The sequence below is a fragment of the Varroa destructor genome, unplaced genomic scaffold, assembly GCF_002443255.2.
Source record: "Varroa destructor unplaced genomic scaffold, Vdes_3.0 BEIS01000005.1, whole genome shotgun sequence".
Classification (NCBI taxonomy): Eukaryota; Metazoa; Arthropoda; class Arachnida; order Mesostigmata; family Varroidae; genus Varroa; species Varroa destructor.
Window position 1 is genome coordinate 24,115,310 of NW_019211458.1, and position 18,022 is coordinate 24,133,331.

General features: G+C 40.6%; 1 protein-coding gene across 8 annotated transcripts in view; it reads right to left on the reverse strand.

The window, feature by feature from the left end:
* The window catches only part of EndoA (SH3 domain containing GRB2 like, endophilin-A), a 56,245-nt gene that overhangs the window by 25,730 nt on the left and 12,493 nt on the right, over nt 1-18,022 (reverse strand). For 4 of the 8 annotated variants that reach the window (XM_086990590.1, XM_086990593.1, XM_086990595.1 and 1 more), the window contains exons 2-3: nt 10,296-10,646; nt 2,957-3,025 (exon numbers count right to left, since the gene is read on the reverse strand). In XM_086990590.1, coding sequence (XP_086846716.1) covers nt 2,957-3,025; nt 10,296-10,340 — 114 coding nt within the window. In that variant the 5' untranslated portion in view covers nt 10,341-10,646. Of the gene's footprint in view, nt 1-2,645; nt 2,769-2,956; nt 3,026-10,295; nt 10,651-16,507; nt 16,886-18,022 lie in introns of those variants that run through there. The other 4 variants (XM_086990592.1, XM_086990591.1, XM_086990594.1 and 1 more) reach the window with 4 other exon arrangements.

The following is an 18,022-nucleotide window of genomic DNA, read 5'->3' on the forward strand; positions in this document are numbered from 1 at the left end:
TATATATGTAGAACTCGCTTGCAACTTTTTCGGGTTTATTTTTATTTAGTAACCCATTGAGTGAGTACATAATAAACAGTCTTTATAAATACAATTACGCAGTCTTAATATGCAACTCATAATCGCTTCATTAATTATCCTTGATTATATTATAGCTTCGTCCTTTTCAGCGTGCCCATTTGATCGCCTGAGTGGTGAAATAAACAAATCTGGAAAGCGCCTTGTTACTTAAGTTGTTAAGCACAAAAGGAAAGACAAGTAAGTGGCTCAAATACAGTCGTTCGATTCAGACCAAGTCGATCACTCACAGCAATTAAACCTGCGAAGCTATAATGGCAGACACGCTAACAACAAAACACTGGTTACAAAAGAACATCGGAAGTGCTTGTGATTTCTGCTTTGGCTTGCTGCCTACCAAAACTAACCCAGCGCCGAGTGCGAATTGTCACCTCACATTGTGTATATACGCCTTAATTTCTTGTTCCCTTTTTTTTAATTCCGCGTCCTAAAAGTGTTTTTTTTTTTTCATTTTTCTCTCTTCTACTTTCGCCCTACCGATCGACGATTTACTTTTTTCTCATCCGAATCACTGCCCTCGAGGCTGTTACCGAGAGAGAAACTGCTTCCAATCGTTTGCCGGATTTCCCTACGTACTCATCCGGTTCGTGCCTGGCGCTCGGTCGTACGCTGTTAAGTAGACACTGCTGTTTGTCGAGCTAGCCTGACTTGGTTCGGCTTGATCTACTGGCCGTGCCTTCTGGCTCCTTTTTCCGAAACTCCTCGGCCCGCTAGCTGCAGAAGCGGCAGAAATCGGTGGCCGAGTTTCTAGCTCTAGTCAACAACCCTAGCTTTTACGTCAGTTTGTCTCTGACAATCAGCCCTTTCCTCTGACCAACTGGAGCACTGGCAACCGGAAAACGAGGGAACCGCCGTCCTTCGGCCGTTCCAATCCCTTCGAGCTTTTCCTTTTTTTTTGTTTTGCACTTCACCCTCACACAATGAGAGTTTTTGTTAGTTACATTTATGCCTCTATTTTTCTCAGTTCGTTATGAGGGAACGTCACGGGTAGATAACGGTGCTCTGTAGTTTGGCAGCGCCAGCAACAGACACGTTTAGTCGATAGTAAAAGTGAAGACTGGGGTGCCTCTGAGAGAGACTGAAGGTTGAAATACTATTTTCCATTCAATGGATGCATATACATATCATTATGCTGTATATCATACCTCTTAGATGTATTTTATTAACCCATTTTGCTTAGATATGGAAGGTACTACTCATAGATAACTGGTAGGCGAGTTGTTGTAAGCTTAGGGAAAAGCAAAAAAAAATAGTAGACGGAGATTGATGTGCTACTGCTTAAGGATCTGTTGGGACATATGACAGAATACGTAACCAACTAGACGTCACATAGCAATATTGGCAATCTACTGTCTTGAAAACGTTATCTTTTAATCAAATTTAAAGCCATAGTGTATGCATGCGTACGATTCTACGTCCAATTTAGCAGCTTCAGTAGACCAGACCAGTTAATATCAGCGGGAGGCCAGATCTCGATGTAATTTTATTTCAAGTAAAAAAAAAACTCATATAAAACAAATGTGCATTTTTTCTCAAAGGTCCTCCACTTACTATTTTGGAATGGCATCACCGTTACCTACTTATCTTCACTTGCTATTAGCCGCATCTATTCACCATTACGGCCATTTTGTCCACCCATTTTCTTTAAATTAAATTTACATAGATAATAAAATTAGATTAAATTTTAGCCAAAAATCATCTTGGTACCCAGGTATATTTGCACGATGGCAAATTTAAATCACGTAAAACCAGTCTTTTGCAACTGTCGTCGTTGTCTGCAAATCGTCGTCGAAGTACTAGACAAGTCCATATTTGCATCACAACTCGGCTTGCTCGGATGCGCTAAAACATATGCTAGCGGATTTTTTGAAATGCCTCAGCAGAAAAAGGTACGGAATCAACTTGGGACTCCATGTTCTCACTACTAGCGCTGATGGTAATAATGCGCCGCGTAGTAAGGATCGAATAAATTCGAAAATAGAAATTCTATTCCACGAAGTAATACGGCACCGAATCGAACTATTTCGGTATTAGCAAGAAGTCTCTTGTAGCGTTACTGTTAGAGGATGTTGGACGAACAATAGTAAATAGTCACTTCGCATGTTTTGTCTGCGAAAAAGGATATCCGAGCGGTTTGTCAAATATGCCCCGACAACATACAAACCCGCAGGATCAATTCAGGTACACACGGACAAGTCACGGTAGCTAAAATCCCGGTTGGCATTAATCTGTTAATGTAGTTATATATGTAGTTTGTAGATCATCACGACACTGCACCACTCAGTCACTAGCAAAAAAAACTGCCTTTTGTTAGATACTAAGATTTCGTCATTTCATACATGCACGCCGACTCTCCGTTATTAAATAAACGTGCAGCAGTACTTCAAATAGTCGATCTGTGCGGGTAAGTTACACGTTGCGAGAAACGCAAAACGTGTTTCAACTATATTAACCCACGCTGCTTTAATTATTGTACACGTGAATTTCTAGTAATATAATAAAAGGGCTTAATTTAAAAAGAAAGAAACCTAAGCGAGGCACAATAAGGGCGCGCCGTTTATGCTTACGCGGAAACGTTGTTTGGCACAAAATTAACCTGTCCTTTTCGTCATTAAATGGGCCTTTCTCTTGTGTCAGGTGCAGAAAGAACGCCGTTTGCTTAACCTCTTGCTCAGCTATCACGTAGCGGTAGCGTTCAGAAGTTTCCTTCCGAACACAACGAACACACGCTTGACTACAAGGAAACTATTCCAAAAAAAAAAAACAGCTAGTTCAATTCATCCAAAGGGGGGGTGAAGGGGAACGATGTTTGGTTACAAAACTTCGTAGCAATAAATAATATCTATATATCACAGTATTATTGATTTTAATAACGTACCTTTTCCATAACGGTGTACTCCTCGGTAAGTTTGGTGCCTTCTGCACCTCCAATCTTCTCGCTGACATACTGAAACCAATCAGAAAAATAGGTTAGAATTTGGCAACTTCTAGTCGGCAGTAACTGTTAATATTCAGAAACGATTTATGCAAGCGTATAGAGTTCTTATCCTGGTACGGAAAAGGGCGAATATTTGGCTTCGCACCCGATAAACAAAGTTCTGTCTTCCGTAGGCACAGTCCTATCCGCGTTCCTTCCGCGCATGGGGCAGAATTGCTGACCGAATCTTCGAATGACCTTCAACGAGAGCAGCATTATAACCATACAGAATCAAATAAGCCGACCAAAGGCGCTTTTGCTCTCGCCCACCGCTTGTATTTATTATGGCTATAGAACATCCCATATCTGATATAGCCTCTATACATCTAATCCCATCTCATATGGTTGTCTTGTAAGAGTATATGGCAGCCAAACCAAAACGGGTCAGTAGTTTTTCGCGCAGTAAACGGGTGATTTGAGCATTACTTGCATTATACTACGAACCTATTTAAGAGCGGGTCAAATAGTCCATTGTAACCATTGTCTTCGTTTATATGTGGGCCAATTTACCAGGTCGTAGAACGAAACAGGGAACAGCTAAGACGCGCTTCGACCTAAGTCGGTTACTATATGCAAACAATGTAACAAGATAATACGTTAATTAATGGCATGTTTACCATCAATTCTGATTAGACGAAAGCGCCTGGATGTCCAGTTATATTCACGTGACGAAAGCCGCTACCTAGCTTCTTCGTTCAAGAACCATTGCCACTGTATCTCGCTTGAAAGCTCAGTTCGAAAAATAAATGTCTTAACGACAATGACGATGATGATAAACCCTCGACTCAACCTTACTTTCCACATACTTACGACCATATACGACGGCGCATTTTTGGTGGCGTATCCCTCCTATAGTGTAATACAACGCTAATTACTGCAAGTTGCAGGCTGCTTTTCCACAAAGGATAGGATCCATGGTGTACGCTCTGCCGTGATGCTATAAAACTACATTTTCTATTACTCTTTTTGGTTGGGCAGAACGGCATTAGTAATAGACGCGGTCGAGCACTGTAACTATTCTAACTGGTCTCATCGTGTAAAGTGGAGGAAGATAGAGCGCCTTCTCATTGCGTTCAACGAAAGGTTAGAACGGAATGAGTCGTCTAAGGCTCCAAGCAAACCCTACGGCTATGAAAGAGGTCAAAACAATGCGATGATTTAAGGGTCCTCGAAAAGCAACTTTGTTAGGAATTGCGCTATAAATCACGTATTGTACGTCGTATAGTGATTCAGAAATGTGTCATTTTTATTATGACTCGTATATATAGATAGATATATTAGAAAGTATGTATATAGATAGTAAGTTGAGTCATCCCGCCAGCCCGTGTGTCCTAGAAAGAAAATGTTATTTGAAGTTTTTCAAAACTTCAAAAAGTTCAGAATTGTGCGTATGGACAAGAGTATAAACTCTTGTCCATACGCACTGATTCCGTCCTATGGATGTCGTTACATTGAGTCCTGTCACTAGCCTATAGGCTGTACGGGTCAGGATAGGACGGAACTACATGGGCCACTTCGTTTCGAGCATATATGAAACCTACTGAAACCTTATCAACCGATTGAAAGAACTAAGTAATCAAAAAGTAAAACCCCGTTTGGTGGCAACGTATACGTAATATTTCTATGCCAAATTAAATAAAGACCTCGTATTTTAAGCATCCGCTATATAATACGAGAATATCGTTAAAAAGGGTCCCGTGCGTCTGTTCTTGAAAGAACTTCACTATATAATGTATCATAGTGGGAAAGCAATTTGTTGTCTGATGATACACACCACATAGTGGACAATGACATTCTTGTATCAGGATCCACTATGGATAATTATGATAATTACGATTTTCATACAAATCGAGTCAACTTCGGTAAACTATGGGCATATTGTTAGTATTTCAAGTCGATTCTAAAACAAAACGGGACTTGTGGATAAATCGGTACTTGCGCCCTACCCAAACCGGCTTCACAGTGTACAGCGTAGTTTTATGTGGACCTTGAAGGGACAAATCATAATGCTTAAACCTGCTTAACTCGGCAGTAAATAATTATAAAATATGGTCATTTTTATTTTATTCTTGCTTGTTTGTTTTTTTTTTTTTTCGCACAAAACTGTTAGCCGCTTATACATATGTGTGTATATGTACATATACAAAAGAAGTTGGAACTTTTGAACGCATTTTATGCGGTCCGTTTATATATATTCGTCACGATACGGAACAAGTCTCTTCCAGACAGCGGCAAGAGCTGCAAGTAACGAATTTTCTCTAATTTCATGTTAAGGCTAAAAAAAACTCCATAGGAATTTACATAATAGTACTTAATAATAATATTGGTCACAAAAGGTGGATGTCACAATGTAATTAAAGTGACTTCCTTCAGCCGTATCTTATTAGCTAGGAAACTAAAGCCTTCCTTGGGCCTTGTTCAGGATCGAATGTCACCGTAAGGGTACAAGGGGTACCGAAACTTTTGGGGAAAATTAGTGCACTGCTACGCTACTAAAACTATTTGTTATATCTTAGAATATTACAAGACCTGACATTTCATTATCTCATACGTATTTAATACGGAAAAATGGTATTTATTGCGAATCTAGACAATACGACTTCATTGCATTGGATACCTCAGAGACTTTTTTGATAACTACATTATAAACAAAAAAAATGGTTTTATATAATATAGAAAATCTTAATAAGCAATGAATCTGTGAGATATTCTATCCTGATAGTGCCGCATTGACAAAACACAAGCCTTCATGGTGCTAGGTTATTTTTCCTTTAGAATATTTTTAAGAATACATCACAACGGTTATAAGGTGAAGTTTTATCTATAATATAATATTATAAACTAACTTCTGAGTTACCTTTCGGCTTTCGCCTGGTCTAACCATGAATAAATATATGATGACTCACGATAACCGCCACAATATTCATATCCTCCGTATGGTTTTGCCCATATGCAATTAAAGTCCCCGCGACCAGGGACCAGGAATAAGAGAAAGCAATTAAGATCGAGTAATAACAGCTAATAATAACAATAAACTTCGAAGATCTTTCAATTTAATTTAAAAGCGTGGTAACAAGCCAGCCCTTCTTCTCGCCGCACGATTAGTTTAACTTAGAATAGTTGATTTACGGAAAGCTCCTTTTAGTCACCAGCCAAATATGCTGCAATCCATTTAAAATAGAGTCACAGGCCTTCTATTTCAAAAAAAAAAGACTGAGAAGGGGTCTCGCGCGCTACTATAGAACTGAAGAGACCAGCTTTTCATATCAAAGATTCATAAGAATTTGTCAATTAGGGGCACGCCTACACGTCAAATTCACAGAGAATGAATTTAGAGTCGAGGTAGTTAGCTTCACTATAGTTCATTTACTTCGTGTTAATTTGTATTGCTATTCTAGGATTACGTTTATAGTATTTAGTAAAAGAATCATCTAGGGCAATTATGTGCGAAGATTTTTGGCCATCAATGGTATTGATCTCGTTAATAAACGGACTTGAATGTAAAACTTAAAATATCTTTTATATATATCTGTAAAAGAATAATTTTCGATTATCGGGCAGAGATAATAACTTAGCTTAATCCTATGAGATTGGAGTTTGATTGTTAACTTCATCAGCTGATGTTATTCATTCCCGAACAATCTGTTCCTTAGTTTTGAAGGTAAATATAAATCTGGTTATAGTCAATTGCTAATACGCGAGTTTATTAGAGTAATACAGCTTATGCCAGGTTTAATTAGTGTCTATACTGAGTTTGGCACAGCGCTGCCAATTGGGTGTTCGTCCTGAACGGCTTCAGGACTTACTTGCAAGAACAAACACTAAAATTTAGCATGAGAGTTCTCGAAAAAGGATATCTGCCTAGCTAACTTAGCATTAGAATCTACTTAGCTATATCATTGCAGGATGCGTATATTTGTCCAATAGAACAGTCTGTGTATTTCGTTGGCCCTCTTCCTACCTAAGTCTCACATAAACGGCAGTTGCGTTATATGAAGAGTCTGATTGATGGTGAGTACCCCTAATAAATGTCTAGGTCATCATGGCCAATCAGTCACGCTTCATCAAAGCTGAGTCAGAAACGGGATCTGTATGTTAGCATTTGTTGAGACATAACTTCCCCAAGCTACTAACTAGTAGCTTCTAACTAGATTGCAGCGGTACGGTTCGTCAGAATTCAACTCAAACTGGAATGTTTACCAGGGCAGCAAGTTCCGTGGTTAAGTCCAGAATAATGCACCCAGCAATCAAACTAATTCTCTGTGGTCTGGGCTGCGTTGGAAAAGCACCCTAATCTCCAACAGCGTAGCAAAGCCGAGAAACGACACTCATTCTGAGGGTTATGCCAAACATTTTCCGCAAAACTTGTGTAAGGCCACATCTGTCAAGTTCTTCTACCATGACTCATCTCACCTCAAGAGCTCACATATCCATTACGCCAAACTACTGTTGCTTATGGACACTATGACGGCTGATCTACATGTGTAGAGAGTCATTCAATATGCAAGCCCAAAACACATAGAATAGGTGCCACACGCTAACTGAGCTCGTAGAGGCTCGCTAAAGCTGTGACGATTATTATAAACCAGTTAGTTACTACATTTTACATATTTATTTTCGCTGCCATTCGAAACTGGACAACATATATTCGTATTTAGTAGGCGCAGCACCCACTAAGGTTAATATGGCCTAAGGACGCTGAAACATTGTCATCGAATTAGGTACCCCACTCGGAATTTTTCGGTCATACTGAAATTTATATTTTAATTTTACCTGGATTTGAAATTATTCCTGATGTAATTTGTATATAAAGAAGAAAAGAAGCAGCCTTTTGGTAATTTAGGTATCATCTACACTATGTTAACAATTGGAATCATATATTTACAGTAGGAATAGATACTGATACTCGAGCTTACTACGGCTACTGTAGTTATTGCAGTTCCTACAGGCATTGAAATTTCTTCGTGTCCTATTCGTCTTTTCCAGTTGTTTTTTAGAGCAGCGATGTCCAGGCAGAGATCGCAGATTAGTTGCAGTAGGCTGCACGACACTGCAATGAGTGCTATCACGTCTACTTCTCCTATTCAAAGTAGAGCTCTTTTGCGCGGCAATTTGGCTACCGGGCCTGACCTCTCATGTCACCGCGACGTCCAACCCTTAACAACTTCTACTTATGTCCCCTAACTATTAGTCTTAGCTGCGTGAGCATAGCTGATATTTCGCTGGCTCGCGGCAATTGTTAGTAGGGACAGTGGACGGTCGAAGAAGCTTCGTCAAGGCGTTCACTATCTACGCAGTCAATAGTTATGGCAAGGTTTTGAATCCCATGGACGAGAGCACATAATAAACTTGTAATTGTAGGTTCATTCCCTTGTGAGAAGGCCCACTTCTAGGAGGACCTGGTTAATTATCAGGGGTAGTTGAACACCCGTTGCTTCTCAGCTTCCGCAAATTTGCGCAGAGTGGGCCTCAATGGTATATTTGTTACCGAGGTTCATTAGCTTATTTGGTAGCCCCGCACGCCAAATGACCCACACGTCCCAAGATCGGACTGCTTTCAGTATTTTGTTTTTTAAACTGAATACGTTTCACATAAGTAGAAACGATGCCTCCAATAAAAGGTCATAGTAAGCAGAACGCTGTTAATGCACTATCTACACGCTTTCCTTTGAAACGTCTATAGACAGTGCCTTTTTATTCTGCCTCAAACGCATAAATTGGCACATTCACCAAGTTCCAGCCAACGCTAGATAGAAAAACCGATTACAGGGATCTTGCGGAAATCTACGAATCTACCCAATAAAGCTGTATAAAAATAATTTGATGTGAGAGATTTAAGCAGACTACACAAAGCTCAATTATCGAACACGGCTATACGAAGGTAAGTAGATAGATTTTTGCACAGAGAAAAGTTGATCGTACGTTTATTTTACTCCACGTCCAACATTAAATACAGGCGTTCAGCCCTTATGCTGTCTCAACATTTCGTTCGAAACTGCAAGCAACCTGCCCAAACTTCTCGCAGTTCTTCCTGCTACTTTCGCGTAACAGTCACTTCTATTCCTCTGTTGTATTAACCTGTACTAAACCAGCTTTTCCAATCACTTCTCGAACCTTACGTTAACGCTATGTGAGACTCAATACACACCTCTAAAACGTTAGTTGAAGAACAATGTTCGGGATTTTCATTCGGAACTCAGTCTTGTAGGTGGCGCATGCTTCATCAAAAAAACGCACGTACAACTTGTGCAAGTAACAAATTACTACTCAAAATAAATGGACTACCACGCCTATTTCTAAACTTAATAATCAACTAGGTTTGTATTTGCCCTTGAACTCATTTAGTTTTGTACATGCAAAGGGTTTACTTTTTCTGGCAGTGAACATACCACATCTCAAGGCCTTTCACCCAACATTTTCCATGCTTGTGAGGATCAGTTAAATGCAACAGCAAGGACATGGACTCTTTTTTTCCTAGCGTGGAACGGCGCCATGCGGCATCCCTATATTAAACCTCTTTGTGCCTTTGGCGTCAGTCCAACATACTTCCTTCGACGTTGTAGCCGGACAGAATGAAGCACTTACGAAATGGTTGCCCATACCGATCCAATATTAAAAATCTTATTCATATCGTAGGTATAGTAATAGTTTGAAATTACCGCGTTTAATGAATTAAATTCTGTCAACGGAAGGATATTTTTCTTGAAACTACTTATGCTACGAAATAGATAATGAATATGAAGCATGGAAACGAGGCACATCTTCCTTTGTATACCTTTTATCTGTTTCGGTAAAGTTGTCTTATCGTGGAATATCTCCATATCAACACATTTTGATCTGTTAATATTTTTGTACACCAGAGTAACAAAAACACCCCAGTATCCAAGCTACATTATCAACTATTTAGACTCATTAGCTATCTATTTATACTCAACGCAGTTAAAATAGTAGGCTATTCACACATGGCTATGTAAAGACACTTAGACAACACCATCATCATGGAGATGGTTAATCGACATCTCCTTTCGATCCTAGACAGAGGAGGAGTGCTGACGATGTTTCCGACAAGACCATGGCAACAGAACTTTTCCTATTCCTAACCTCCACTGCTTTTTTCCAATTATCATCCTGATACCATTTTTTATACAGGGCTAGGCACATGTTTGTAATCCAATGAGAAAAGAATGGCAGTTTCTACAGGTTTCATACTATTGCGATGACTGCTGGTACGTGTACTTACTTGGTTCGCTTTGTTGATTTGTTTTCGGAGCCCTGCGAACGCCATTGTGGACTACAAGCTGTTGTTGTCGCCGGTCGAAGCTCGTCAAGAGTTTAAGCGGGCTGAAGCTGAAGGCCGTACCACCCTCGGTGGGTATCCTGACCCGCCGTCGTTTTTCGCTCGATAGACACTACTTCTAAAAAACGTTTCTTAAAACGTGTGGGCGGCTCCGGTGAGTCTTCTAAATGATTTACTATAACCTGCGGTCGTTGGTATTTTTCTTCTTTGAGCTGACTCCTAAGCTAACGGAACTCCTGACTTTTTTGCAGCTGACAAATTTGAAGTATCCCCAAATCGATCCAATTATCCAGGCTACCTGCAAACGGTCGATATCAACGGTGCCAAAGAGGCTGTTAGAATGCGAGCTCTGCGCGTTCTTTTTGCACCATCTACAACAGTGGTATATTGTTTCTGCGTACATCCTGTCTTTTCTTAAAGACGAGAACACATAATAGGCATTCATTTAGTTTTGTTGACAAATATTTTCGTCCGATGCGAAGTGGGCACCATATTGCTACGGAGAGAATCGCTGATGGATGACCTGCACCTTATATCTTGTGACTGACTCTTAATTTACTTATATTTGAAATACGGATATTGCTCTTTTATCACTGTTTCCCGTACAGGATTACATGCTTCTATCATAGAGCAATATGCCTTTTTTGTTAACAATGTCATTCTACCACGTATGCGTTTTTATATTGTAGTCAGACGAGAGAAACTTTCAGGCTGCGTTTCTAAAGTTTATGCCGGAGAGAATTTCATATGCATTTATAAAATTGTTAGTCTGTAACAGTGTTTCAGACTTAAATCCAGTTTAATCAAGCCATAAAAGTACGCTGCGTTGCCTGTGCACAAAGGTAACTTTAATGCAAATTATTTGTATTGTCGGACGCAAATGATCTATACGTCCGTGATGGCTACTTTATATTCAGCTTTATTAAGGGGCATCAAAATTCGTTTTTCCCTAAGCTCTTGACAGGACGCATTTCATCTGCTGCACCGGAGACGCGTTCGGATGTCTGCCCACGTTCATGGGCCTATATGGTGACGTTAAACAAGAGAACGTTTCAAATCTTTCACTCACGAAAAAAAGCAAAAAAGAAAATAAGAAACCCAGTACGAATTGTGGATACAAACCTACGCTCTGTGTACACAGTGGAATCTATGCTACTGTTACCGATAATTAGGCTGCTAATCCTGATAGGAAATGTTTCAGATAAACATAATGAACAAGTCACACACGGCTACAGGATAACGGAAACATTCGCTAAATAGATGTCGTGGACATTTCAATGATGTACTCTAATAATGGCTGTGTTTGCTAAAAAAAATACCGAGCTGATTTGGGTTGAGAAGAATCTCTTAAAAATAGTGGAAAGGAAAAAAAAGGAATGTATATTGTGCCTGGTTAAATACTGTGAATACTTCAAGCACAAGTTAAAAATGCCACTCATTGTTATTCCCTTCTCGTTATCGAATCTTTGTTCAGGCTTAGAGGGATTAGGTTTAATATTAGTAGAATTCTATACACGCACTGCATCCTAAAGCTCCGTCTGTCCTCTCGTTCAACGCTAGTACCAGCATCGAACCGAAATAGTGGTAAGTAGCATTTAACCCACAGGTCGAGCGAAAATCCCAGGCGAGCATGGCGATGTCTATTCCCGCCTCCAGCAGCCGCCGTAACAGGCAGTCGAGGGAGCCCTTAGCTCCTCATTGATACCATTTTTTCCGTCTTCTCCTACCCCTTCAAGTTCCTCCGGGCATTGCAACTTTCCTACAGCATCTCTTCGTTATTAATATACAACATTACTATCGAAGTCCGTTGCCAGGAGTAGCAAAACCACGAGGAGACTTCCGGCTGCGCTAGTAATTCTGGCTCGCCGTCTCAATGAGTCCTCGGGTAGAGCATCGGCTGGGAGGATTCAGTGAGTTAAGCGTACAGATGGAACAACGCAACTACTACTGGCAGAACAACAAAAGGCCAATTTATTTTGCAGATAGCCTTTAGCTTAGCTTAGCTGAGTAGCGCGCGTGTCGCTCCACGTTACAGCTTCTGTCAGTGCTGCTGCTGGTGTTCCTGTCATCTTTAAAAGCGCGAATCGGAACGCTTGCCGTCTGCTTATTCGCACATTAGACCCTGGGGCAAACCCAACCATTCGCTAACGAAGCAAGCAAGAAGCACCTTTCAGGAGCACCAAAACAGTAGCAGACATCCGGCACCTAATTAGCGCTGCCAGCAATTTATTGAAGGTTTATCACCGCTACGTCGCCTTCAAAGTGATGTCAAATTTCTGTGTTCGTTGCAAAGAGTCCGCGGTGTGAAAGAGAAGAGACTGCTTGAGAAAAGCATTTCACCGGCGAAAATCGCAGGGATAAGCGATGAAATAATGGCGAGCTGGCTGAGTGAAGTCGTGATCCGCCAAAGAAGTCAGCCGCGCGTTCCAAGTTAAGACCTAGTGATAACTACGCCATTCGCTCGAGCTAGACGAGCGTTTCCTTTGCCTACGTCGATGACAAGTGTAATTCGGCGATCCCCTAATCTTAATTGCTGTTGAAACGATAGATTGATCTGCAACAAACAACCTTAAGAGCGGATAAGCTTAGTACATTATCCATAGATAGTCATATATAGTCGGGCCCAAATCGCGTCCGTAATCGCCTACTTTCTATTAAACTAATAATACCAAAAATGAGAAAAGAAAAGTAACAGCTGGATGGCACAAACGAAGAAGGCGTAGTCATAGTTTTGTATAGAAACGGGATCGCTTGTGACTGCGCTATCCAAAAACGTATTGATTAAAACAGCTACGATGATTTATAAAAAGCGGTAAATGGATCAACGGCCTATTTTGCCAGAACCGAATGTACGTATAGTATATGTTGTTAGCGTTTAAGCTCTAAACGTTTAAGATTCATTACATAGCATATGATAAGCATAGAGTGTCGCTAACGTAGCTTTCCAAAACCGTTTCCATAGTAATCAACTATCTGCACGAATGCCAATGATCGTTATTTATGTCATTCAACTGGCAACGAATCTGCTTACTACTCTGGCTACAAATGGAAATCGTCAAGGAAAACAATGCAAGTTCATGGTGCACATAAATGGCAATAGATTGCAACATTGCCTTCATCTCAGCTTTTTTTCTACATAGAAAAGCCGAAGGCTTGAGTAGATGATTAAGTTCCTGTGGACATTTTCTCATTGCCCTTATTTGTTGGAACCAATAGCCTTTGTCCCTTTCGCTAATGAAGCGGTAGCAGTCAAACGCTTTTACTCTCCCCCTAACTCGTTCTCTCCAAGCGTCGTTGGCTAGCCTAATCATAACTTCTTCTCACAGAACTACGGCGGTAGCGGTGATGATGCAGAATGCTATGTCTACCTGCACGAAAGTCACGAAATGCACAACATGATATTAGCATCATCAGCGATCTGGCCTGGAATCATTTTTATCACTCTTTAGGCTACTGGCGGCCTTCATTCACAGCCATCGACAAACCATGTATATAAATGGTTCATTGGCTCGTTCCTCATCTACAGACTGGAAGAGGTTTCATCACAAAAACTGTCTTCTCTTCTACTTCCAATACGACCATTCCTCGATATCTTCTTCCCATATCGGGCTTTCGCGTACTCTCGCCTAACCTCTTTTCCTATTTCCTTACCTTACCGAGCACGCCGCGGATAAAAAAGGTAGACTTGCAGTTAGAACAGCCGGGTCAGACTCTTCATCGTCCTTGAACTTACCGCAAAGAGCCCATAGGAGTGTGAATGACTAGTACCAATGGGTCAACTGAACTTTATGGTACAATGGCGTCCGTTTCAGGGTACGGAACAGCGCCGGTAAGCGGGCGTTAGGCAGCGAATACTGAGTTGCCCGTAGAAACCTACGCTAACTTAACAGAATACACGAGTCAGAAGTCGTTCAGCTTCCCAGGGTGTCCCATCTCTCCCCTAGATATCAGATGAATATGGGGAAAATAGGAGCGGATGACCTCTAAGCAGCAAGGTTCACAGAGTAAGCCTGATAAGGCGGTACGCAATCGGAGCAAACGCCATACCATTACACTACCCTTCCAGGAAAAGGTGCTAAAGCGAAAATAGGCACGGCATCTGTACTATCATGTAATCGGCTCGATCGTGAACGCTTCTCTTTTACGCCTAGATATGCTAGCAAACCTTTCAATTATCATCGATGTCGTAAATATGAATAATAGTATGCTAGGTGTGACGTTGGCGTCCGCTTTTCAGTTGACAACATTCCGTAAAAAGTGCCGCAAGCGACGTATGACCATTTTGACTCTAGGTAACCGCCAGCTTCGGTCAACTACTCAACCAGCAAATACCCTCCCCATATTCTCTGTTTACTTTTTTTTGCCATTGTTACTAGTTTTCGGTTTGTCATAACCAGCGACAAGTATTGGTGGTAACGGTCGGGCTTGGTGAGCCAGTGTCACTGAACAGCTATAGCTCTGATTAGAGGCGACAGTGGATATTTCTGATAATCACGATCAATAAGTTACGACTATGCTAGGCGGCTGTATTTATAGAGGAAAATTTCGCATGCACCGATTAGCTATCGGACATGGTAGACCCTGTTTCACGATAGTACCGTCGTTGCGGTGTCAAACACTGGATATAGGTAGATTTTGAATCTAGCTTGTATAGTTTTTTGATTTACTTGAATACGGTTGAAAATGAAGCGTATAGTGAACTTTGATTGAATACAATCCGTTAGCAGTTCAGAACGCTCGTGATGGCTAGTAATTATTTAGCTAGGATAAATCGAAATTTCAGAATTGTGTATGGGCCGAGCAATTCAGAGGTGCTAAAGCTGGCATAGCCCGCGGTAGCAACGCCCACGCCCAAATACACACACAAGCACAGCCGTGTCGCTCAGGGGCTATATTTGATCTGACAAAGCCCCAGTGTCACTGATTGCCTTCGGAGTTTGGGTAACTGCCCCTCTGTTGACTCGTCCCTTTCCGTGCGCAGTGGTTACTTTGCCGACTGATTTTCTTGACTATTAGTTCGTTTGAAAAGTGAGCTGCCTTTCTGGAAACCAGACATCGAGTCCCCGAAAAGGTTTTGTTGCTAAGCAACAAACAGCATTGTAACAAGTCATGGTATACGTACGTTGCATAGTATGTTTATGTGTATATTGAACATTTATGTGCACATATTGACACAATGTGAACTACCATATTGTTCACGGCATCGGCATTAGCCATATCGTCGCACCAGCAGCACAACGTACGTGTATCCTACTGATTGCCAGACTGCGTGTTTTGGCAATCGTACAATATACCTATTTAAATTATAAACACCCTACAAAACAGACTGATGTAATAAGAATAAACTGTATATACGAATGCTGTTGAAAAACAAACGAATTATAATACAAATAGACACATGCTTATATTAGTGTAGTATATTATAGTAGAAGACGTTGTCCGGGACAAAAAAGAAACGTTATCTCCTAGGGCATTTTAAAAGTACCGATCGTACCATATAGGCACCGTCTAGGACGTACGGTTATATTACGTTCTCTAAACATTGGTCACGGGCCGCTCTGCTTTCAATATTGTAGAAATGTTTAGGTAGGATACTATTGCTAACAAATTTTGGAGGTTTCTCGCTGTTTCCTTAAACGACGCACAGGAAGCTATTGTTAGAATACGCTTTTTTTTAAAACAACCTGCATGTGGGCTCCATGGGTTCATGACGGTCTGGAACTTATCTAGAACAGAAAAATAACCGCTAAATCGATATTAATTAGTATATATTCGCTGAGGTAGATTAATATAAGGATAACGTCTTTTTGAAATTGTACTTTTTAGCGCATTTTGCAAAACATATTTCGTCTACTTGCTTAAAGCAGAGAGGTTTTCAGAACAATATACACATGAAAATCAGACCCTTAAGAATAACGCCACAATTTGAACAACTAAAAGGAAAGCATTGGAAATGCGTTAAAAAAAAGTATTGTTCATTTTTATAATTAGATCAAGAAACGAGAAGCTTTTGTTTTAGCTGGACCATTTAAAATAACTATTATTTAATGATTAAATACGTCGTTCAGTTACGCTACCCATTTTCCTACTGACACGGTGTGCGTTAGTAGTGTGCGAAGAGGCCATTCCTTATAAACTATCTGCAGGATAGACACCTACCGCTCGAGATCTGGTCCATATAAACCCGATGTTGCAAAATAAGGTTTTCTTTTGTGACCTCCAGGCGATCGTAGAATAACGTCAGTGCAATCTTGAGCCAGTCTCTAAAACTGCTTCTCTACTTCTACGTTTCACAACTTAATTATCATTCGCCACCCTTATTCCTTCATTATTCAAGTTCTTCGTCTAACTTGTGTGACAAAATATTCCTTAGACAAGCGGCCAGTAATAACAATATCACAAGTCGCTATATTATCGCATTTTCATACTCTGATGACTGGGATTCGTGCGACAATATCACAGGTATAATTTTTTTGGACCGCTTGACGATCGATGCGCACGAGCAGGTTAAGCTCTGATTCGATCTAATACCGAACGACAGCACTAAATAGAAAGACCAAAACACCCCCTTCCTGACATACCTGTCACGAACTCAAATTGTATGATGCAAATCGTCCGCAGTACTATATATGTAGGTTTATCATACAGTTTTACATGTGTAGGATTGTGGCGGCAGGATGTTGTACTTGTCCGGAAAGGTTTGCGGCTGCAGTCTCCGTGTCCTGCACACGCAATTATTTGCTCCCTATAGGCACACACCGCTAGCGCTGACCTGATTCCCCAAGATGTTCGATTGACTGACCTCTGTACTGCTAAATGATGTTTCATTACGATACGAGCACATCTAGAATAAATAGAAAAATTATGCTAGTACAATATTACAAACCAATACGCCCATATACCCGTTCATTAAGCTATATAAAAACCCTTCCCTTGTCATATTGCAGTTACTAAGCCGCTACGTATAAGAAAAGATGACCTTTTAAACTAGTGTTGATTTTCATAAAAATGGGAAAACCTGCTAAATAATGGTCGACATATTGCAACACCGTTCACAAACAGATTACTATTAAAGGCTTGGTCTTGCATCCCATCATTGTTGCACTGTAGACGTGCACATATTCCCGTCCTCTATCAAAGAGTTTCCCGAAATCGGACCGCATAGGATTAGGACAACTCATAAGCGAAGTAAATGTCCGCAGTGCATTGTTTGTCTGGCATATGCATAGAGATTCTGGCGTAAAAATTAAACAATGCGTTTTTAAGATATTACGAACCTCGAGAACTTGAACTCGTCGTCAACACATCATCACCTTTTATAGAAACAGCGCATAGATTCAAATGAGCATTTAATTATGTATTAACTAATTATAATTTAGTATAAAGTTAAAATGTGCAAATAAATCTTCAATTGAACGTGCGCTGAACATAACCCATTGAAGTCTATGACTCAAGCCAAACGCTTCATTCATTTAGTCCGTCAAAAACTCTCGAAAATCTTATTATTGCTATATTAACCATTGTGGTGCACAACTTAGAGCAAGTTAAGTTTGCCCAGGTAGGCGCCTAAGTAGCTACACAAACAACAAAATGTGCGCCAATCAGACGCGCATCACATGTTACCATGCACGAAATCATGCAATATATACGACCAGCTTAGCAGCTAAGCC